The sequence below is a fragment of the Diabrotica virgifera genome, chromosome 6 (assembly GCF_917563875.1).
Source record: "Diabrotica virgifera virgifera chromosome 6, PGI_DIABVI_V3a".
Lineage (NCBI taxonomy): Eukaryota > Metazoa > Arthropoda > Insecta > Coleoptera > Chrysomelidae > Diabrotica > Diabrotica virgifera.
Genome location: NC_065448.1, coordinates 130,798,725 through 130,824,925, shown reverse-complemented (window position 1 = coordinate 130,824,925; position 26,201 = coordinate 130,798,725). Strand labels below are relative to the sequence as shown.

Genomic DNA, 26,201 nt, shown 5'->3' with positions numbered 1-26,201 from the left:
TTTGACTAAACATCAAAATATCGAAACAGTTATTTATCTAATCTGAAGTTAAAGCACATTACTTAAAGAGTAAATTTAAATAATAAAACTTTATAATGAACCAGTTGTTAAAACATCATTGGAACGACTTTGGTTATTAAAATATAATACGTAGGAGTAAATAGTGATTAACTGGTTAATCTCACTCCTTCAGTGCCATTTCTAAAAACAATATTTTAATATAATTGGATTCTGTAGCCAAAATTCTAACTGAATCATAACTCATTATGTTATGTTCGTTGTTTGCATGTTCTGCAAGAGCTGCTACTTATTTCTACCGCTGTTGATTCCAATACACCTCAAAACTCCCTAATATTCAACGAAAACCTTGTTTTCGTTTATAAATTCGCAAAGTTGCAAATTTTTGACTTAAGGCATACTATGATATATCATGTAAATTCAGGTTTAACCTGTAAACCATAAATCGTAAACAAAGTTTTCGTTATGATAATGCTCGCATTCTCAGATTGTTTTATTTGTTTTCACTGTATTCTGTCCCTTGACTAAATAACTCAGACATGTGGTCAATGCCCGTATAAATTTAATAAAAATTGTCTGGGTAAAAGGCCAACGTATAACTGGCCGTAGCGAGGGCTTCTGTCGAGATATCTAATTTAACCCTCTCGAATTTGCATTTACAGATCGGAGTATGGAAATCTTGGCAAAAACAGGGACTCGATATAAAGGACATCGTCTGGCCTGGGAACAGCCACACTCCTCCCCAGGGAGTACCCGAAAAGTTCCACTTGAAAATAACTTTTTTGGAGGAACCGCCGTACATTAACTTAGCCCCACCGGATCCAGTAACCGGAAAATGTTCAATGGACAGAGGCGTGCTATGTAGGGTTGCCACCGATGCTGACATTACTGAGTAAGTATTAACAAATTTTGTTCTCTTATCAATAAACCTAAAACAACGAATTATTATTTCTGATGTATATGATGAAAGGGTTTACCTAATTTTTAAATGAATGTACCGGGTGTCCCAATAAGAATGGCTCTCGGCCATATCTCAGGAACCGTTTATAGTAGAGCTTTGAAATAAAAAAATTTATAACAAAAGTTGCCTCAGGAAAAGCCTGGAAATTATTTTTATAATTGTGGGACCACCGCTAGAGGGCGTAATTGAATATCAAAAATTAAAAAATCTAAATTTTACAAAATTTTCCTAATGAAGGGGCACTGGAAATCCGATCTTCGTATTCTTCATAAAATTCTACGCATATTTGATTTGACAAGTTTAGGTCTACCTTTGGAAATAAGAGGTGGGGGTGAGTGGGAACCTTGTTATGAAAAACTGGCTGTGAGTCCGGTTCTGCTTAATCAAATTTTGCAAACTTGGTCTTGTTGAAGACAGATCTTTTTCGTCAATGTAAAAGTTATAATTTCGAACCAACTTACTGAGTAATATGCCAGCTAGAAGGAGTTATTTAATTTTTTTCAGAAATCTAGTTTTCCTTGGAAAATATTAAATACAAACATGCATTTTTAATACCATATTACAAAATTAGACAAAATTAGCAACAGAATAGCGAAAACCGCATGTTAATACCTTTTTTCTATCTCGATATATCTTACAAAACGTGTAAATTTAAAAACATAACTGTTACTGTCACCGGTAAACGAAGTTCAGGAAAAGTAGTGTGCTATGGAAACAACAAAGAAACATTTTCCAGCTGTCAACGTATAATAGGTCTTTTCAACGCTTCCCATTTGTTTCGAGCCTCGTTCATATCTCGTATATTAATATTATACACGGATTATACGGCATATGACAGAGGCTCGAAACAAATGAGAAGCGTTGAAAAGCCCTATTACAAAGAAATAAAAACAACTATTTAGTAATGACATAAACGTTCAAATTTTTGCCCATCATTTTCGTTGCAAACATTTACTCTTTCAAGAGTAGATTGAACAGCAGTCTCAATTTCTGCTCTCGATATGCTTTGAATGGCGTTTAGTATTCTCTGGATAATGTATTCTAGAGTAGTGTATGATGGGCAACAATTTGAATATTTAGGTCGTCACTAAGTAGTTCTTTTTGTTCTGTGTTATATTTAATTTTAATAGTATTGTTTCTCTTTATATTGTTGTTATAATTAATTATATTTTTATACGTTGACATCTGGAAAATGTTATTTTGTTTTTTTCCACAGCACACTACTTTTCATTAACTCAGTTTACCGGTGATAGTAACAGTTATGTATAAAATTTACACGTTTCTCGAGATATCTTGAGTTAGAAAAAAGGTATCGACATGCGGTTTTCGGTATTCTATTGCTAATTTAATCTAATTTTATAAAGTATGATTAAAAATGCATGCCTGTATTTAATATTTTCCAAAGAAAACTAGATTTCTGAAAAAAATTAAATAACGCCTCCCAGCTGGCTTATTACTTATTAGGATGGTTCAAAATCATCACGCTTACATTGAAAAAAAGATCTGTCTTCAACAAGACCCAGTTTTCAAAATTTGATTTAGCAGAACCGGACTTACAGCCATTTTTTCATAACAAGGTTCCCACTCACCCCCACCTCTTATTTGCAAAGGTAGAGTTAAACTTGTTAAATCAAATATGCGCAGAATTTTATGAATAATTGGATATCCAGTGCCCCTTCATTAGGAAAATTTTGTAAAATTTAGATTTTTTTTTTTGGTATTCAATTACGCCCTCTATCGGTGGACCCACAATTATGAAAATAATTTCCAGGCTTTTCCTGAGGCAACATTTGTTATAAAATTTTTTTTTCAAAGCTCTACTATAAACGGTTCCTGAGATATGGCCGAGAGCCATTCTTATTGGGACACCCGGTACAAAATGTACATATTATGTAGATGTAGCATGAATGCGAAAAATGTGTCAAGATCTTTTCAAAATTAGTGTGATAAAGACAACTTACAAACAGATATATCGCACCTCCGCTCAAATAGTGTCACAACTCAAAAAAATGGTTTTATTTCATCAACAGTTTAATAAAACTACAAAATCTCATTTCAAAAAGTGTTACGTTTATAGTTCAAGTATTTGTCGTTAGATGACACTAGAGTCATTATTTGATTTACCATAATCGACGGTGCACCGAACATAAACAATGTCACATATCGACTTTTGCAAGGCATTTGTCTATCTAAGATGTGTATAAAGCGTCATTTGTCGAGTTAAGAGAGTATATGTGATTACTTTTATTATTCAAAACAATGTGCGAATGTGCTCAATATAAAAGTTACATATTTCTCACTTATTTATCTTTCTTTTTGCAGTACTTTTTGTTTAATGTTGTTACTCGTAGTTAAAGTTACATATACAGAGCGTCCATGAAGTAACGCATAAATTCATTATTTCGTAAACCGGTGACTTTAACTAAAAATCCCGAAACAGGTCGATTTTTATTTTCGAATTAAAATTTTTGATATATATTTCATACTAGTAACGTCATCCATCTGGGCTTGATGACGTAATCGGTGATTGTTTTAAATGAGGGTAAGTGTCATGTGATAGCTCATATATAAACATTAACACAATTATTTATACAGGGTGCTCAAAAAAATGTTTTTTTTTCATTAAATTAATTGAGACAAAAAGAAGAATGTATGTAATTTATTTAGTTCAAAATACGTTTTACTGTTGTCACAAAAACAGAAAAAACATGTTTATTTGACAAATAAATATTGCTTTTCGCTTAAATTCAATGTTAAAGCTGCCACCCATCTGCGTCTTAGCATTTTAAAGATTTCGTTTAAGCTAAAATTAATGTTTATTTTTTAAATAAAATATTTTTGCACGATTGATCATTTTTGACTGTTTACCGTGACAGATTTTACGTCAGTAGGTGACATTTACTAGCAACTCGACGGTAAGTAATCCAACTCGACGGTAAGTACTCCAACTCGACGGTAAGTAATTCACTTACCGTGAGTTAAAAAATCTTTTAATTTTAATTTATTTTTTGAAAGAATAAAGAAAACTAACGAATTATTTATTAATATTGAACATTATGGTACAATTTGTTAAATTATTTAATGAAATCCCACTTGTTTGGGCTGTGGTTTCACTTCTAACAGAAACTCATGCAGAATCGCATACATTAGTAGTATTACTAGTATTGCACAATATTTTTTCGGCAAAATCTATTTTATTTTGAAGAGAATCTTCTACATAGCTTTCTGCCACTGTCGATGAACGCCAACCTCCATGACGCTTTAATCCGAGGACAGCAACACCTTTATTAGCCAAAAGCGTTGCTGATGTCCTCCTGAACGAATGGCCAGTATAGTTCTCGGGATTAGGCAAATTTAAGAATTTGGCAATTTGAGAAGGCCAGCCCCCGATTGTCCCTTTCCCTATTACTTGAGCACAACATTTTCCTTTGGCGTATCTTAAAAACAAATGATTTGATTTTACTTGTAATGGACGAAGTTTTATATACTTTTGCAGAATTTCTAAATATGGAATTTTATCGTCTGGTTTATTAACGACTGTAAAAGTACGCTGGATGTTCGTTTTTGTATTGGGTACTTTTACAATCATTAAACCATCGGTTTGTTGGATGTCATTCATAGTAATATTATATAATTCTTCTCTTCTACAGGCACCAGATATTCCCAATATCATTGCAACCTACAAATTATGAAAAAATCTTCATTAGAGTATTTCTTTTACCTAAACTAGCTTATACTACCTTGTGAACTAGAAATTCTTCATCCGGTGCTTCCATCAGAAATTTTTCAAATTGCTCCCGTGTAAAAATGCTCGCTTTCTTAGGCCTATAGCCAACATTTTTTCTCTTCAAATACGCGATCAAAGTTGAAAACTTGGAAACATAAATGCCATCATACAGAAAAACGTTGGATTTAATCATTGAATATTCTGCCCAGAGGCTTCCAGGAGCTTTCAACTGCATATGTTTTTGAACGAAATATGCCAATAGAGTCTTTTCTTCGATTCTTAAATTGTTGCCTTCGCACCATTTTTTAAAACTTTGGTAGGTATTTTGATAACGGATTTTGGATTTTTCGGGAATAATTGCGGAATACCCTTCTTCCCAAGCCCGTTCAATTTCTTCAAATTCACTTTCGCTCATATGTTAATTTATAATAATCAAAATTGTACTTAAAATTATTGACAACTAAATAAAAACTCAATTCTCCATTGTTGTTATGCACCCTAGTTACTACCTAACAACCAAAGTATCTATCTTGATAAAATGAATGAAACTAGTCAATATGACGAAAATGTTTAATTTTATAATTTATAATAGTATCAATCGTGCAAAAAACGTTATAAGCATGTCGAACGTCAAGGGTAACCGATCTCAGACAATAGGGAGTTTTTGTTCACACAAATACGTAAACGAAACGCATCTTTTTGACATGTACGCTTGCGCATTAATAGTTGAACTCCCGTATCTCGATACGTATTACCTAAAATAACGCTCTGATACGTACGTGAGAACTCATCCCTATCGAGACGAAAGTCACCGAATGCACACAAGGATCTTGCCCGATTACCTACCAAATGAACATTTCATCAGCGTACTACCCGTTTATAAACATTTTAAGGTTATATTGGTTATTGGTTTAGTCTATTTGAGTAAAATTATTCTGTGTTTGTAATTGGAAATTGGAACTTCATAATAGATTTAAAATTTTATTGTTTTTAAGTTGTCTATTAATAAAGCAAAACAAACAAATCTTGTATTAATTTATGAAATACAGTGATCACCACAATTAATAACTAGATAAACAAATGACCTAGTTTCAGTAAAATTTTCAAATAAATATTACCAAACTATTTACATTGTACTGGAATTCTGATGTAGGTACAATAATTTACAACTAAGAAGTAGGTATAAACAAAAATAAAAAAAAAATTAACCTTAGGAAAAATAATATTTTTATATTTAAATAGAAGCAATTAAAACCATACAATTTCATCATTCATTTATCTTTTTTACATTTGTATATTAATTGTATATTGTGTGAACATTGTTTTATTTATTTAATGTCAACGGAATTTAAAAATGACTTTACGATTTGCTTTACGTTACGTTAATTACAAAAACTACCTATTTTAACATTCACCCTCTACGACACGTTAGTTGCTTTACGTATACGGAGATGCGTTACGTTACGTAGCAACAAAAACTCCCTAACAACTGGAGTCGTCGCTCCGCTCATCCTCCAAACAATTGTCTTCGATCGGTATAAAACCCTTACCGTTCTCCATATTTAATGTACTATTTATGTTTTTTGACAGCAGTAAAATATATTTATAATTAAACGAATTACATACATTCATCTTTTTGTGTGAATTAATTTAATTAACAACTAAATTAATTTAATTAAAAAAAAATTGGACACCCTGTATAAATAATTATTTGTGAATAGAGAATTAAATACCCTTTTAAATGAGCTATTACATGACCCTATTCTCATTTAAAAAAAAAAACATCCATTACGTCATCAGGCACAGATGACGTTATCACGCCAAAAAATCGTAATTTAAAAATAAAAATCGACCTGTTTCGGGATTTTTCCTTAAAGTCACCGGTTTACCAAATAATTAATTTATGCGTTACTCTATGGACGCACTGTATCTTTAAAAATATAAGTCTGTTAACCAGATAAAAATAATGATATTATACTCTGTACTGCAAAAGCCACTTTTGATTATAGGCGTAACCAGGGGGTGGTTTTGGGGGTTATAACCCCCCTTTTGAATGTAGGTCCTAAGCTCTATATGCTTAACACCATTATTATTCCATACCCCCCATCCCCATAGACTTTCAAGTAGATGTAACCCCCCCCCCCCCCCGCTTAGGATCATCCTGGTTACACCCCTGCTTTTGATAAATACTATTTCGTAAATTTTTCGTTATTTTATATGTATAGTGAAACAACTCGAAAAACATTTTTTTTTAATATATTTAGCAGAATTAATACACTATTTCGTAGAGCTTCAAAAACCTTTGTAACTGACTAAAATAGTTATTATCTATTATATGTACTAATTTTAGCAGTTTTTGAATTAAACGGAAAAGTTCTAGCACAAATTTTAAACGGCGTTTTCTCGATAATTTGCTTTTTTGACTTATGACAGTGTTTGAGGGGAGGTACATGATATAGCTAACTCTAGTCTTAGTTATGGTATACAAATCCATACAATTAATGCTACATACCAACTAGTAAGGTGTGTTTAATCAAAGGTCATGTAACTTAATTCGTTAATACTTAGCAGCGTAAAATGCACATCCGTAATACCATTTTTGAAACACTTTCGAGATGAGAAGTAAAATCTCTTTAATTATAGTCTATATTACTCTTTTTTCAATTAGTACATATTCAGTAATTATGATAAAGAATATTTAACCGAACCGAAAATTATAGTCAATAAAAACTAAAAGGTAATAATCCGATCTTATAGTGATACATCGCCAATATTGGAACAATTTAATATGGTCTGAACCTCATCAACAAACCAAATAAAAGTATAAAGACTGTTTTTTTTTATACTGTTACATAGCATTTTATTCAGAAATACGCACCCATAGCAGACAAATGTCACAAAGTAATAGAAAGTTTTAAGGGGGTAGGCGCAAAATCTGGGTCCGATGCTATTTAAATCCATTCATTTTTTTTTCGAATCCTAAGAAAATTATTAAAGTATTTTTGAAAAATTTAAACGCAGAATGAAGGGTTATATTATTACCAAGGGCTGAAAGTCCCTGAAAACTTCTATGATATTTATTTTAATAAGTTACAGGGGTGAAAAAAATAGAAAATTTAGTGTGATTTTTTATTTCAAATATTTCATTCAAAAGAAACTTGCTGTTTATTCTAAGGGACTTTTACCCATAGACATATTAACAATAGACCAGGCTAGGGATATGCCACTAAATGCATCGAGGTGTAACGCCAATATCAAGTACGGTGGTCTAGCTATCTTTGTCTGTCGTACGAGTGTGAGCGTATCTACCAAGAGGTGGGAGGCGTAATGGAACGACACAAACACAGAGGCAGCGGCCATCATAAATATGCTAGAGAGAGAAAGCTAAGCGATGGTAGAGAGAGATAGATAGACCACCGACCCGAACTGCTCCGCGTTACGCCAATTTTCGGACCTTGCCTAATCTACGTGTTAATATTTATATGCTTTCACCCCTCGGTAATAATGTTATCTTTTATTCTGAGTTTAAATTTTTTCAAAAATATTTATTAGTTTTCTCAGGATTCGAAAAAAAAAATGCATTTATATAGCATTGGACTAAGATTTTGCGCCATCAGTAAGTTACAAACTAAGTAACACGAGTTATTGGCGACTTTAACGCCAGCATCGTAAGGGTAGCTATGGTGCAGTAAGTAGGTTCATGGTTTTAAGAAAACAAAATGAATGAGGAGAGCCTATTAATATTTTTTAGGGAAGAGTATAGTAGTAGTCAACAATATATTCTTCAAATTATCACCTAGACGATTTTATATATAGTATAAGAGCTGTGAGACATTTTTGAGTAGGTATTTTAGGCAACCTGAAAATTTTTCAGGTGACTCTTCTATGATAGTCTAATACAAAAATGCCGGTCTGGCTGGAGGGTAGCGGTTATTTTCCCCAAAAATCCCCCCAAAGTTAAAAAAGGGTAAAAATTTTTATTACAAAAAATATCATTGATATGCCTTGAAAGTAAATTTAAATATTCAAATATAAAAAAATAAACAGGCCAGACAATTTGAGGGCGATTTTAACTCTGCAAGATACTTGCATGGGCGCCCCAGGATTATTTTCAGGGGGTGCATCTGAAGTTCAGAAGATTTCATTTGAATCTGTACATACTATTAACGAGTATAAAATATACAACTATACATGCATAGATATGTACATTCCTTCCGGACAGGGAGCTGCAATTGTTATTATGACAGGGTATTTTTTAATTTTAAAAATAAATATTCTAAAAAAGAAAGGTTTTTTTTGGTGAAATTTTTCAATTGCCATTTGATCAAATAAATTACGCGTGCATATAAATGAAAACCGCTATAGGTAAGCAACAGTGTGAGAAAGAGCGTATACCGCTAGCTGTTTGCGTCCTCTGTTGTAGCTGAGCGAGTCCGTTCGCTCGAGAAAATCACGTGACCTGGCGATATCCATGTTTTTGTGCCTCGAAACGTTAGAGTAATTATTATATATATCATAGTTTTTTAAGTATTTTTTCTTAATTAAAGGAAAATAATACGTACTATACAACAGATTTTGCAAATATGATGGAAAAAGACAAATTTATTATTATAATTATATAGGTAGAAATGTATAAAACTATAAACTAAATTAATTCTATGTCCGAATCTTGTACTTCTTCTTCAAACTCCTCATCTGAGCTTAAATGTTGATTCTCTTCTTCTTCGTCAGACTCCCCTCGAGACTCAGATTCCTCTTCTACATGATCTGTAAATAGTTGTAATATGTATTTAGAATTAGTTAAAGATTAATCAGTGATTAATTGATTGAGTTGCTACGTATTCTCTGTCCTTTTATACGAAGTCGAAGCCTGGACAATCTGAAGAAAAATTTGCCATTTTTGAGATGTGGTGTTATCGAATACTGTAAAAAATATCATGGGCACAACACTTAACAAACACTGAAACATTAAGAAAGATGAAAAAGACAAAAGAAATACTCAACACTATGAAGGAAAATACATTTTCTTGAAGATACATTCTGAAGAAGATACATTCTCTTCTTCTGCGTCAGACTTCCCTTGAGACTCAGATTCTTCTACCTGATCTGTAAATAGTTGTAATATGTATTTAAAATTAATGAAAAATTAATTAGTGATTAATTGATTGAGTTGCTACGTATTCTTACTTATATAACCAATGCTTAATACTTTTCCTTATATAACCAAGCACATCACGTTTCTTTCCTTCATAGTGTTGAGTATTTCTTTTGCCTTTTTCATATTTCTTAATGTTTCCTTGTTTGTTACGTGTGTCCATGATATATTTAACATTATTCGATAACTCCACATCTCAACAACGGCAAGTCTTTCCTCACATTCGCCCGTGATTGTCCAGGCTTTGAGTCCGTATAAAAGAACGGAGAATACGTAGCAACTGAACTAATTAATCACTTATTAATTTTTAATTTATTCTAAATACATATTACAACTATTTACAGATCATGTACAAGAGGAATCTGAGTCTCCAGGGGAGTCTGGCGAAGAAGAAAAGAATGAATATTTAAGCTCAGATGAGGAGTTTGAAGAAGAAGTACAAGATTCGGACACAGAATTAATTTAGTTTATAGTTTTATAATTTTCTACCTATATATTTATAATAATAAATTTGTTTTTTTTCTATCATATTTGCAAAATCTATTGTATAGTACGTATTATTTTTCTTTAATTAAGAAAAAGTTACTTATAAAACTATGATATATATAATAATTACTCTAACGTTTCGAGGCACAACAACATGGATATCGCCAGGTCACGTGATTGTCTCGAGCGAACGGACTCGCTCAGCTACAGCAGAGGACGCAAACAGCTATCGGTATACGCTCTTTCTCACACTGCTGCTTACCTATAGCGGTTTTCATTTATATGCACGCGTAATTTGTTTCATCAAATGGCAATTGAAAAATTTCACCAAAAAGAACCTGTCTTTTTTAGATTATTTATTTTTAAAATTAAAAAATACCCTGTCAAAATAACAATTGCACCTCCCTGTCCGGAAGGAATGTACATATCTATGCCTGTATAGTTGTATATTATACAGAGAGCACGTAAAGGTTGGAATAAATTAATTTTCTCGAGAATGGACAATTTTGGAAAAAAATCCCGAAAGAGGTCAATTTTTATTTTTAAATTACGACTTTTTGTCATATATATCATACTAGTGACGTCACCCATCTGGGCGTGATGACGTCATCGATTATTTTTTTAAATGGGAATAGGGGTCGTGTGATAGCTCATTTGAAAGGTAATTTAATTCTCTATGCAGTAATATAAACATTTACATAATTATTTATATAGGGTGTCCAAAAGAAATTGTTTTGAATTAAATTTATTGACATAAAAAGAAGGATGAATGTAATTTATTTAGTTCAAAATACATTTTACTGTTCTCAGAAAACAGAAAAAATGTTTATTTGGAAAATAATCATTCCTTTTCGCTTAAATCAAATGTTCAAACTGTTAAGAGGAAGGTGGGTGGCGGCTTTAATATTGAGTTTATGCAAAAAACAATATTTATTTGTCAAATAAACATTATTTCCTGTTTTTTTTTGACAGCAGTAAAATGTATTTTAAGTTAAATATATTACACAAATTCTTCTTTTTGTCAATAAATTTAATTCAAAAAAAAAATTTTTGGACACCCTGTATAAATAATTAGTTAATGTTTATATTACTGAATAGAGAATTGAATAACCTTGCAAATAAGCTATCACACGACCCCCATTCTCATTTAAAAAAATTATAGATGACGTCATCACGTACAAATGGGTGACGTCACTAGTATGATACATATGTCAAAAAGTCGCAATTTGAAAATAAAAATTGACCTGTTTTGGGATTTTTTATCAAAATCGTCCATTCTCGATAAAATTAATTTATTCCAACCTTTACGTGCTCACTGTATACTCGTTAATAGTATGTACAGATTCAGAAGAAATTTTCTGAAGTTCAGATGCATCCCCTAAAAATAATCCTGGGGCGCCCATGCAAGTATCTTGCAGAGTTAAAATCGCCCTCAAATCGCCTGACCTGTTTATTTTCTTTATATTTAAATATTTAAATTTACTTTAAACTCACGTCAATGATATTTTTTGTAATAACAATTTTTACCCTTTTGTTTAATTTTGGGGGGGATTTTTGGGGAAAATAACCGCTACCCTCCAGCCAGACCGGCATTTTTGTATTAGGCTATCATGGAAGAGTCACCTAAAAATTTTTTAGGTTGCCTAAAATACCTACTCAAAAATGTCTCACAGCTCTTGGACCAATACACTATGAGGCATACAGAAAATTATGCTTATTTCCGTAGTTGATTTTTTCGAGAACAGATTAACGGATTCCGCTAATTTTTTTTAATATGTTAGATTTTTCTTTAGATGAGGGAGGACGAGGTACAAATATGGGTGGGTATACATCGAAATTGTATTGAAGTCTTATGTTTTGTGAACATTTTGTTTCCTAAATGTCCTGGATATCTTTAGAAATAAATAAAATTGACGGTTTTGTAATTTAACATATGTTTTAACCGAAACAAAAGTCTTAGATACCCTGTAGGGAGGAAAACAGTACAAAAGTGGGTATACATTGGTATAATGTTGTAGTCGCATCTTTTGTGAACATTTTATTTTTATAATTCCTCTAATATCTTTAATAACAAAGACACTAGACGGCTTTACTCTTTAATATGTGTTTTAACTGACGACATGCGATACGTGAGGATGCCATGTCTTATCATACCACTAAGATAAAATTATTTTCTATATATAGTGCGAAAAGAACAGAGTGTTCAAAACAAAATATTGAAATGCAACTCTTACTATTTAAAGAGCCTTCACTTAGACATCAAATCCGTACTTACTCTCAAGGAAATTCCACCCCAAAACATCACAGAGCCTCCATTAAACAATATCGCCTCTCCTATATTGCGCTGTGCATACCGCTTACATGGTCGAGAGATAACTCTTATAGGTGTCGATAAGAACTGTCTACGTTATGTGCCTTTCTGTTTTTAAAGTTTTGTTAATAGGTCTGGATCCCTCGTATTAAAAAAAGTTGATTAAGGGAGCCTTCAAGTATTACGTAACGCGATATTTGAAGATTTTTTACCCCTCCCCCCTACGTAACGCACTTTAATGGGCGTTTAACTATTGCGTAACGCAATTTTCGAAGATTTTTGACCACCCCTCCCCCCCAACCTGCGTTACGTAACACTTGAACGGCCCCTAATAGCAAGCTGAAAATTTGTTAATAGCGGAAACAGGGGAAGTTTGAATTGTGGAACAGATTAAAAATTAGGAACGGTCAGACCACGAAAACGTCACATTTATTTTGTCCGACAGAACTTCCAATTGATGTGTTACCCTTTCATTAAACTCTTATGCAAAAATCAGACTGCTATTTATCACCTGTCATAATTCCTGTCATTTGACATATTCTACGTGTTCCACTCATTATAATTCCCATTTGGTGATAAACAGCAGCCTGAGTTTTGCATGAGAATTTAATGAAAGTGTAAGAAATTAATTGGAAGTTCTGTCGGACAAAATGAATGTGACGTTTTCGTGCTCTGACCGTTCCAAATTATTAACCTGCTTCCCAATTAAAACTTCCCCTATTCCAGTGCTCCTATATATCAAAGTTTGTCCGACCAGACACCCTTAAGCTATTAACAAATTTTCAGCTGGCTATTAATCAACTTTTTTGACCTATAACTGTTATTTTTATTTTCCATTTAGTTTTGTTTCAGTTTAAGCACATGTTAAAGAGTAAAACCAACCTATTGTCTTTGTTTTTAAGATATCACGCACATTCAAAATACAAAATGTTCACAAAATATAAGACTATGATATGATTCTGAGGTATACTCACATTTGCACCTCGTGCTCCTTACAGCGTGTCTCAAACTTAACATGAGAAAAACATTTCTTTTCTTCCACCCGGTATAAGTACAAAAAAGAATTTTGAGTAAACCCTTGCACGCCTGGATAAGTAACTTACTTACTTACTTAAGCCGTCCTTTTGTACCTTACGGTGTCGAGGCCTGTATAAGTATTAAAAGAAAATCTAAAATAATAAAAAAAATTAGCGGAATCTGTTAACCTGTTCACGGAAAAATCAACTTTGAAAATAAGCATAATTTTCTATATCCCTAACTTATGCCTCGCAATATATTATGGCGATCATTCTGTGATACATCCGAAAATCCCATGAGAAATACCCCATAATCTTATATTTTCTACATTTTAAGAAACAAGAGATTTAAAAATTCAATAAATATAGAAGAGAGACAGTATATTAAATACGATGGACAGAAGAAGAAAATTCTAGGGGAAAGATCAACGAAGTAACAGACCACTATAAATAAAAAAATCGAGGAAACTTATAAAATTATGTATGGATGAACATACATGGATGAACTACATTATATCTACGTAACAACATTTGAAGACAATAGTGTTGGGTTTTTTCAACACCAAGAAATAATTTTTCACTGGTTTTAAACTTCGGAAGCTAGGAATAACTAACGGCACTTTTCACAAATAAACTTTTATTACAATAACATAAACTTTTGGCAATATTGTAATAATTTTGGCGGGATCGGACACAAGCCCTACTTTCCCGTTTTTATATTCTTTTATTATTATCTAACAAAAACTTGGCAACGAACTTTTTTGTTTTGAATATTGCGCCTTTGTGTATACTTTGAATCATAGAACATAAAAACATAGAAAAAACTTTGTGAAGTGTACACAAGGCGCAAACCACTAAATAAAATATTGAAATAAAGTATAGTTTTACTAAATATTAGTGTTGGGAATTTATTTCTCCAACAAATAGGAGTATCACTATCACTATCAGTATCACTATAGTATTAAAAATAAAAATGAAGATACCGTGCCACCTATATTACTCTCGCCAAGGGGGGTACAACGCCTCGTTTATTTAGATGGACCAAGTTTTTTTATGTACAATTTTGACCCGTAGAACACAAACTTTTTGGGTAACAGTTGGTCCGGATGTTGACAGAATTTCTATAAACAAATAACTTGCAGAATTACAAAAATGCGATTTTGTGCAAAACAAAACATTTTTCTGTATTTTTGGGTCATTCTAAAAAAATGTTATTACAAGTTTTTTCGTAGGATGCATAGTTTTCGAGACTAACGCGGTTGAACTTTCAAAAGATCGAAAAATTACAATTTTTAACCCGAATAACTCTTGATTAAAAAATAAAATATCAATTCCGCTTGCAGCGTTTGAAATTTCAAGTCAAATACACCGATTTTAATCATTTCCATAAAAATCAATTTATCCTGCTTGAGTGCTATTTTCAATGCATCTCTCATTTAAAATTGAACGAGTAGTATAGGTAGGTACAAGTGCAGAGGCCTGCAAACAGGCAATTTCTACGTAGCATGCGTTAAAACGCATGCATTGGGACGCGTCAAAATGCTCAAACACTATTTGTTTATAGCTTTGTTTAACAATAAAAAAATATTTTTTAGCAATGCAGATAACCAAAACCGGTATAATTTGACCTTAATTTTCAAATGTTCTAAGCAGAATTGCCATTTTGTTTTCAAATCAAAAGTTATTCGGGTTAAAAGAATTTGAAATTTTTCGACTTTTTGAAAGTTCAACCACGTTTATGTCGAAAACTATGTATCCTACGAAAATACTTGTAAGGACATTTTTTGCTTATAGTGACCCAAAAACTACAAAAAAATGTTTTGTTTTGCGCTTTTTCCAATTTTGCAAGTTTTTTGTTTATAACAATCCTATCGACATCCTGACCAACTGTTATCCAAAAAATTCGTGTTCTACGGGTCAAAATACTTAAAAAATTTGGGTAAGTCCATTTAAATAAAGAAGGCCGTCGTACCCCACCTGGCGGAAGTACTACTACTCTCTAAGCTGAAATAAGAGCTCCTATATATAGCACTAAGAAGGAAAAAGCCGCAAGGCAACATGGCTTCTTATTATTATGGACTTATGGAATATTATTATGAAATTATGGACAAAGAGGCAAGCTGATAATATTACCAAAATATTTTTTTTTGCTGAAATTGGGGTTAGTTCTTTCAAAGTTAATATACATACATATATTAAAACTTAACAAGAAAATAGCTTAAGCAATATCCCTAATACATGCTGCAAATACACATAATATGCATTATTGTTGAAAGCCATCAGAACATGCAAATGCATATCCACATATTCATTTGCATATAATTAGATGTCTAATTATCACAAGTACATATTGACAAATATAAAGTGAGACTCATTTCAAGGAATGAGTAATTTAGAAAATTATTATTTTGAACACGCGCTTTCTCTACTGTCCAGATTAAAACAAAGGTTTAAATATAATGATAGTACCTTACTATAGAGACCCTAAAGTTAAAGTAAACACTGATATAGATTTGAAAATGAATATTATAGATCTATTCTAGTTTAGTCCTGTCGCCAGTGGGGGTACAACGGCCTCCTTAATTCAGATGGACTTACCCAAGTTTTTTTTATGTATTTTGACCCGTAGAACACGAATTTTTTGGGTAACAGTCGATCCGGATGTCGATAAGATTGTTATAAACAAAGAACTTGAGCAATCACATAACAGCGATTTTTCGCAAAACAAAACATTGTTTTGTATTTTTTGGGTCATTCGAAGCAAAAAATGTTTATACGAGTTTTTTCGTAGGATGGATAGTTTTCGACATAAACGCGGTTGAACTTTAAAAAAATCGAAATATTGCAATTTTTGAACCCGAATAACTTTTGATTCAAAAATAAAATGGCAATTCTGCTTACCGCATTTGAAAGTTCAAGTCAAATTCTATCGGTATTAATTACTTTCATTGCTAAAAATTAATTTTTTTATTGTTAAACAAAGCTATAAACACATAGTGATTGAATTATGTTTTCAATGCTTTCCCATTTGAAATCGAACGAGTAGGCGCGCATACAGAAAATTTCTACGTAGATTACGTACATTAAAATGCATGCATTGGGCACAGGAAACACTATGTGTTTATGGCTTTGTTTAACAAATAAAAACTTAATTTTTAGCAATGCAAATAATCATAGCCGATAGAATTTGACTTGAACTTTCAAATGCAGGAAGTAGAATTGATATTTTATTTTTTAATCAAAAGTTATTTGTGTTCAAAAATTGCACTTTTTCGATTTTTTGAAAGTTCAACCGCGTTTTTCTCTAAAACTATGCATCCTACGAAAAAACTTGTAAGATCATTTTTTGCTGAGAATCACCCAAAAAACACAAAAAAATGTTTTGTTTTGCGAAAAATCGCTGTTATTTGATTCCTCAAGTTCTTTGTTTATAACAAACTTATCGACATCCGGATCAACTGTTACCCAAAAAAATCGTGTTCTACGGGTCAAAATACATAAAAAAATTTGGGTAAGTCCATCTGAATTAAGGAGGCCGTTGTACCCCCCCCCCTGGCGACAGGACTAGTTATATTTATCAATAAATAATATAATTTAAGATAGATAAAATACCGGCAAAACTATTCAAAGAAGAAAAATAAGTGATAAAACAGATAAGTGTAATAATAACTACTACAAGTAATATTCTTGTATACCCGTATTTTTAATCCAACAGTTTTTGCTGTCTTTTAATCTGGTCGTTTTATGTTGCATAATATAACTCCTCTCTAACACCCCTTTTAATGTCTCTTTGTTCGGATAGTTCACCTTCGTGCTCAACTATTACAGTACATTGGTCATTGGTAGTAAAGGAGCGTTATTGTCCTAATATATTTTTCTGATACTGAATTTAATGAAAGGCTTTTTCAAAGTCTATAAAATTAATAAAAATGTCTATTTTTTTTTCGTTACCTCTTGCAAAATTATTCTTAAAGTGTTTACATGATCTATGTAAGAGTTGTGCGGCCCAAATCCTGCTTGGTTTGTTATGAGTTTTTGATTTATGGGGTCTTTAATTCGTTTCAGGATTATCCACGCAATTATTTTACTAGCAACATTTAGAAGGGTAATTGGTCTCCACTTTTCACAAAAAGCACGGTTTCCTTTCTTTGATAATTTTATTATCATTCCTTCGTTTCATTTCATAGGTATTTTTTCATCAGTCCATTTTTTTCAGTCACAGGTGAAACATATCCACTGACAGAATTAAGTGCGCCTTCATTAATTCTGCTGGTATTCCATCTACTCCTGATGCTTTGTCGTTCTTGTAATGGTAGATTGCATGTCTTATTTCGTCTATCGTAAATTCTTCTTCATTTATGTTCAACAATTCGTTTCTTTCTCTTTCTTTTATAAATACATTGAGGTACATGTCCTCATCGTACAGTTCTTCAAAACATTAAGTCCATATTTCTACTACTTCTTTTTGTCTTGTAAGTATATCTCCTTCTTTCCCTTTTATTTTTCGTTTTGTTTGTTTGTACCTCCCTTCAATCTCTTTAATATTGCGTGTAGTGTTTTTGTGTGATGTATTTAGGCTGCTGCTTCTGCATCCTTTGCAATTTTCAACCTTTTGTCCAATCTAGCTCGTTTTTTTACTTCCTTGTTTTTTCTTTGTATTCGTCCTCTAGTTCTCTTTGTCTTATGGGATTTGTTGTTCTGATTAATTTTGTTTTTATTGCTCTTTTCTCTTCAAATTTTGTCTTAGTGTCCTGGGTGATCGACGGTTTATCAGTGTTCCTTTTATAAAATATCCAATTGTTTCTATTACTCAGTTTATGTATGTATTCTTATATATTCCCCGCATGTTCTCAACATTTAACTGTTATATTATTTGTGTTAAGTTTCCTACATGTTTTTCTATCGTAATTTGGTACTCTTAGTCCATTGAAATGTTACATTTTTTATGCCGTAGCTTGCATTTGTTAGAGGAGTAAATTTTAGATTTTTAATGTATAGGGGGAATCAGTAGAAGCTTAAGTTCAAGTTTTTGGGGTCATCACCCTTGTCTCCCGGCCGCCATCTTAGAAAAGGAGTGCAAAGGGGTTTCGAGCTATATCTCGTAAACTACTAACCCTAGTGACCAACAAAAAAGATATAAACAAAAATAAGTAAAAATTTTTTAACAAGTTTCTTTTGGGAGGTTATAACTTTTTTTTGTTTTTTTAATGGCATGGACTTTATGTCATTCAACCAGTCACAACATGAGTATTAGTGTCATGTGTAATGTGTGTGTTGAGTAAGTGTCTTGTTACTTTGCAAAGTCGACGTCATTGTCTTTGCAAAGAGACGCTAATGTATCTGAACGTCTGCGGTCCCTCCGGTGAGTACCAATCCCACAAGGACAGAAACTATATTCATTTATTAATTTATAATAAATGAAAAATTTCTGACCCTGGTGAGATTCGAACCCACAACCTTACGGATTTTTTCGATCCAAAGGCAGGCGCTCTTACCACTGAGCCACGGAGGGGGTATTTTTTTTTCAGTTCATGTTTACGATAAAATAACATTTTAGCAATTTTGAAGAGGGTTTTTCAGCGAACAATTTCGACTAATTTGTTTCATTCTATTTATTTATCTAGGTTTTACAGCGCTCCAAACTTGACCAAATTCTCGAATGCTCATAGTGATAAAATAAAAAACGTTAGGCTTACTTTTCTATCTGTATATTTTTTTATTCGTACAATTTATTATGATTTGAACATTTCTATTCTATTATTAATCTGTTTTTGACATTTTTCCCTACTATAAAACTTAGAATCCTAAGCATATATAGAAACGGCCCAAGAAGTTGTTTGAGGACAAATTCGCCGGCCAGAAGAAGAATGATGCAACCGCAAAATGCAAAATTCTTCAGAAGAGCAAAAATACGATCTTTAAATATTTAAAATAGGGATTAAATTAAGAGTAATCGTCTATGAGCATCGGTATGGCGTTTGTTTTTTGGCAATGATGGCTTTTATTTTCATCGATATTGGTTCGAATTTCATTATTTTAATTTAATCGCCCAATTTTCAACCCTATCTATAGTTGCATCATTATGCATTTGAAACAAGGTCTAACATAGCGTATATTTCAGTAACGACGCAACTACCCTATACCACTATACCACATTTTTACAGTGCGGTCGTTTTTGTATCATCTGTACATAGTATTTTAGAAGTTAATTACGCAATAAACAGGAACTGTCAAAATTTACAGTTACGTTATTCTTCTTCCTTACCGAACTGAATATCTGCCTGCTATTACTTTTATTATTATAATTTATCCTAGATGGCACAGCAGTCGGTTCCCCTCTACTTAACTTATTCTTACAGTTGTGCTACCTATTGGGCCACGTGCAGTATAACGTTTAAGTTTTCCCAGTGTAGAATTTATTTCAGTTTTCATTGCTACATGGATTTTAACTTATTTCCCTGTAGATTCCAGAATCTCTAGCGCCGTGTTTTTCTTAGAAACACATATGTGCTATCGATAGAGTCGAATGTTAGACTTTAATAGCTTTCTGGTGAATGATATGGGCCTTGCATCCCATAACTCATCTTAAGTATTAGGTTCGCTAAGCCCTTTTACGAGTGGTAAGGAAATCTGTTCTTGAATATCTCTCACAGTTTCCCATAATTTTGATTGGTCAAAACCCCACCACTAACAAAGGACGCCAAAGGTTCATAAAAACCACAAATTCTCAAAATTCTGCATCATTTGTGAGTTGAGTTAATATAGTGCAGTCATGTGATTTCCAGTGGCCATAGGTCTGGTAGACCCGACTTGTGTCGGTAAGTTTAAAAAAACAATCTTTTATAAATGCCTCCAATACAATTGCGTTATTCTATTTTTTAAAGGGTCCACCTTCCACCTTCCACCTAAGTTTGCATTATGCATTATTAGCGCTGTTCTTCTCTCGACTGTATCTATAGTCGAATTTCTTCGTATTCATCTTTAGCGCCTCATGGGCCAGCCGGCCTACGAAGGGAGAGCATTTCTCTACCTGTTTGAGTGAGTGAACTATTTTGGTTTATTTTTGTTTGCCTGAGATAACATAGCTACCATAAATATGTTATTTGCATAAAGTTGAGAGACCTACTTAATATATGAGGTCATTGCCGTTTTGGATAAAAAAAAAGAAATATAGACATTTACTTTCCCATAAATTTCTAATGCAAGAATATATAGGCGTTTTCGCTTAATGTTTTTGACATTTACAGTGAATTTGAAGTATGTTTTTATATAGTTAATTTCTTTAATTAACGTTATGCGATTTCTGTTGTTAGAGTACAATTTAAGTATTTAGTCTTATTGAGACAAAAAGGCCTTTTTTTACTATATTTAGAAATGGACGAAATATGACTAATTATGGTCTTTTTATAGATAAGCTTTTTTAAGAAACTATTTTACTTTTCCATATTTTTAAACTTTATAGATAATGTTTATTAACTTCAGTTAATTCCATTTTCAAATAGTGAGAGTCACAATCGTCCATTTATCAATTTTTTTACGTGTGTGTAAATGTAATTTGTTAACCATGTTTAAATGATTATTTTTTAATTTTTATTTTTGTGGCTAACGTTTTTACCTTTCTTTTATGTATATTATGTGAATATTGAGTATTACGTTATTGAGAGTATTACGAATTGAGAAGTATTTTAATAAATGTTTTATTAAAGTGTACGATGTCGCTTTTTTATTTATTATTTACAGCTCAAGATTAAGAACAATGTTGTTTTGTCGTAGTAGAATTACTAATTTCAATGTTGTGTAATGTTTTGTTAATTATTGTTCCTTTGAGTATTTGTTGGTCAAAATACCAGGCGCCCAATATTTTCGTTTGTGTATTCAGTATTTACGTTTTCTTAGAGTCCATGAGTCAAATCATCAGTTAATATTATCTATTTATCTTTTGTTTATCGTCGTTTCATTAGCTCTATTCGCATACCATTATTTATTCATTTAACATCTATCATTGCAACAGAAGCCCAACCCAAAGAACCATGCCCACATCTCTTCCGACTGAGCAACGTGGCCATTGTTTCGTCAATGTAGGCGATTGGACCTTTCTATCTTCGGTCATTCCTTTATTCCATCTAAGGATAATATCGTCCTGATCCTTCTGGTTCAGCCTTCATGACCTCTTGTCCATCTGATCGTTATAGCAGTCGTATTAAAAATTGTAAAAATATTTTGAGTGAATAATTTTTCGATATTTATAGATAATACTGTTAAGAGTCTTGTGGGTAAAATTTATATTTTTGTGATTAGATAAGCATTTTGTGTTTTTTTTTAAGTGCGCATTATGAGTGTTGGTTATTTTATTTGTAAGAAACCTCTGGGGAAAGTTATTTGTTAGTGGGAAAGTTGAGCCATCTTTACTTACTGTTGTCGGCGAACGTTTTTAGTCTCTTTATATGTCGGAAATAAAGACGATATTCTAGAAACCCTAAGATACAAACGATTCGCTAAAATAGTGACAAAAAATGCATTTAATCTCTTCTCACTTCCTCCAACAAAAGATGCAGCCCGTTTCCACAGACTCCGAGTGTATCACCAAATTTAGTCATGGCTCGGTAAACATTGTGATCCAGAAGATTGGGGCTAAAAAAAGCATGGAACATTTTGGATACCAATACAAACTTGCAAGCCTTCAGTACCCCCGAGCTTATTAAATTCATCTATTGCAGATGCAATGGAAACTGGAAGTGCATGCGGTTGCCGAAAAGCAGACCTCAAATGTTAAGCAGTGTGCCTCCTTTGTGGTTGTGAAAGTTGCAGCAACATCGTGGACATATTTATCAATATTAATTATCGAAGAAAATGAATTGGAAGATGAATTACCGACAATGGCGCCAACTCTAACTCTCATTATACCACAAAAATTTACCTAGGATACTGATTCAGATCTTGACTCGCAGCCTGGACCATCAAAAAAAAACTAATGATAACTATGATAGATCTTTTTCAACATATAATAATAAATAATATTATTTTTTCTAGAAATTGTCTGTGGATTAGGCCTGTTATTGGGGATACCACACAAAAAACTATTTTTGACCCACTTCCCCGCCAACTCATAGGTGGCGGGGAAAAGGGTCAAAAATAGCTTAATAATAGCATAGGAATGTTAAAATCATAATAAATAAATCTATAGATAGAAAATTAAGCCTAAGGTTTTGTTTTTATTGTATTCATAAGAGAATTAGAGAATCTGGTCAAGTTTGGAGCTGTGTAAAACCTAGATAAATGAATAACATTAAACAACTTTATAGCGGAAATTGTTTATTGAAAAATCCTCTACAAAATCGCTATGATCTTATTTTATTGTGAGATGAACGGAAAAAAGTTATAACTTCCAAAAGGAAACTCCTTACAACATTTTCTCTTATTTTTGTTTATAAATTTTTTGTTGGTCACTTGACGATAAAAAGTAATGCATATAAAATTGTAGAAAATTTAATTTGCTACATTTTATGTAAAATTAAATTTTCTGTATGGTTGCTAGTTTAGGAGATACAGCGCGAAAGCCTTTTGCATCTCTTTTTTCAAGATGGCAACCGGAGGACAAGGGTGGCGACCCCAAAAACTTGAACTTAAGTTTCTACTGAACCCCCTACACATTAAAAAAATAAAATTTAATCCTCTAAGAAATGCAACCCTAAATGTAAAATTTCAAATTTTCCAAATTTTTTCCTTCTTTTATTTGTCCTGTAGTTTGTTCTGATGCTGATCTTTATATTTGCTCTAATTATAATGGAACTGAGCTCCAGTTTCAGTAAGCATTAAGGTTTTTTTTTATTTTAATTTTTAATTACTTTAGTACAATAATTCGATATCTTTTCCTTAGTTTATATTTTCTTGAGTAATTGTAAAATAGATTGCACAAATCGCCAATTCTATGCATTAAGATTACTTCTTATATATCCGTAAACAAAATTACATCTGTTAGATTTTAAATTAAATGACTCGTAATTTTACGGATCTGAATAGAGACTTAAATTAAAATCATCAGGATATCTCTCATTTCGACGAATTTTGTTGACTAACCGGCATCTCGAAATGAGTGGCTTTGATTAAATAAGCGAGCCGCCCTTTAAGATTTAATTAAATTTAATATCTTAAGATTGACTGTGCTCAAGAATTGAATAAGAAGTTATAGCGAATGTCACTGGCGAAATTTGTTGGATGAAGTCTGTTGTAAGATTACAGGAAGTGATTATAACCAAATATGGATGTGAACTAGTAAATTATAAAGTTAAATTAATATTATTATGTTTTATGTTTTTGTATATAAAATTATGCGATCGTAATTTATTGAACAATAACAATGATAAAACTTTTTGTCAACTTACTAGGTATACAGAGTGAGGCAGATAAAGGGCCTATTAGAAATATCTCGAGAACTAAAGTAAGAGAATCATGAAAATTGGAATACAGGGGTGTTGGGGTATGAACTATTTAATGAAAATATTTTGATCTCTTTGCTACTTCCGGTTATCCCGGAAGTTGATTGTAACTTCGCTTTTTTAAATGGGACATCCTGTATATTTTTACATTTTTGGATTCTGCTCGATGCTCCATTTAAGAAAACTCAGAAAATACTCATTCCGAGTTTCGACCAACTCTGTATACTAAAATTAAGCATTTCGCTATATTAATAATTTTTAGTAATAATAGACTATATTAAAAATCACTTGAAGATAAATGGAGTTTTTGATATATCAAATGAGTACAATTCTACAGTATGTAAAGTTTGCTACAAAATTTATAATAAACCGTAATTATCTTTTAAACTACCCCGTATAATATTACAAAACTACATATTTTAAGAAAGAATACATCGAGCAGAATTCAAAAATATAAAAATATACAGGGTGTCCTATTAAAAAAAAACGAAGTTACTATCAGCTTCCGGTATAACCGTAAGTAGCAAAGTGACCAAAATATTTTCATTAAATAGTTCATATCTCAAAACCCCTGTATTCCAATTTTCATGATTCTCTTACCTTAAGTTTTCGAGATATTTCTAATAGGCCCTTTATCTGCCTCAACCTATATAGCTAACTACAGGAATTGAAAGCCCAGAAATGATCATGATTTTCTCAGAAATATTATTTTCAAAAAACTACATATGAAATCCCTAAAATTGTTCTTTTCACCACCAGAGAAATAGCTATTTTAATAACAAGGGAGGAAAGTGCTACTTTTCCTCCCGAGAATGAAGTAGCGGAGGGCAGTAATCATTCAAGTGAGGAAAAGGCACTTTACTCCCATGTTATACATATGGTTTTTCAACCTTCCTCAAATAACAAGTCATTTTTTTATTTTTACTTAATTTATTTATGTATCTAACCAACAAAATTTATTAGAACTAAAACTAACAAGTAGGTACAATATAACTGTCAACTGTCAAATATAAGTCAAATTATTAATGTAAACATTGTTAAATCAGAATAACAATTTACTGTTTTTTACCATTCTGCAAAATATATAGAGATTTTAAATAAACTTTAAAATGTGTAGATACTTACGTAATAGAAAACGGATATTGTACAGGGTGTCAATAAGTTATATTTCATGAATGAAATACCATGACGTCACTTTTACTTTTCCTCCTTAGGGAGGAAAAGTACAACTTTGCTCCCTACTTTCATGTCCGTAAAAGTATACTTTCGGTAGAGGTAGGTGGAAAAAGATATTACCTTCTGTTTTAGGAATATCACCAGTTTTCGGTTCACCGTCAAAATAGCCCCGTCGAAAAAGCTCCGACAAAATAGCCCCGACGTAATATCCCGCACACAAAATAGCTTCGACAAAATAGCCGCGGAATAATAGCCCGCCGACAAATTAGCCCCGACAAAATAGCCCCGACAAAAAAGCTCCCTTCAGAATTTATCATGAATAATCCCTTAAAAATACATTTTTTCGGAAATGGTAATTATCCTCTATTCAGATGTTTATCTTAACCACATTAAATAAAAATGTTCTTTTCAGAGAACTCGAGTCCTGTCTTCTCTGCCTCTTGGAAGCCTGAACATTTAATTTAAGCGAAAATAAATGTTTATTTGTGATATAAACATTTTTTTTTCTGTTTTTGGGCAACAGTAAAATACATTTTAAATTAAATAAATTACATATATTATTCTTTTTTTGTCAAATAATTTAAACTAAAACAAAAGTTTTTGGACACCTTGTATAAATAATTATGTAATTGCTTATATTACTAAATAGAGAATTAAATAACCTTTCAATTGAGCTAGCACACGACCCCTATTCTCATTTAAAAAATCATCGATTACGTCATTACGTCCAGATGGATGACGTCACTAGTATGACATCTCTCTCTCTCTCTCTCTCTCTCTCTCTTGGACCATCACTCCTAGTGGAGTATTGGGCGCATCTGCGTTTCTTGTATGACATGTATAACAGAATATCGTAATTTAAAAATAAAAATCACCATACTGTACGTCTGAATTGTCGATATGAATGAGTCAGAT

At 32.1% G+C, this 26,201-nt stretch overlaps 1 protein-coding gene across 1 annotated transcript in view; it reads left to right on the top strand.

The window, feature by feature from the left end:
• Nucleotides 1–686: 686 nt before the first annotated feature.
• Nucleotides 687–26,201, top strand: part of LOC114337088 (glutamate receptor ionotropic, NMDA 2D-like) — a 646,411-nt gene continuing 620,896 nt past the window's right edge. Inside the window, exon 1 of the mRNA XM_050652861.1 lies at nt 687–910. Coding sequence (XP_050508818.1) covers nt 861–910 — 50 coding nt within the window. The 5' untranslated portion in view covers nt 687–860. The remainder of the gene's footprint in view (nt 911–26,201) is intronic.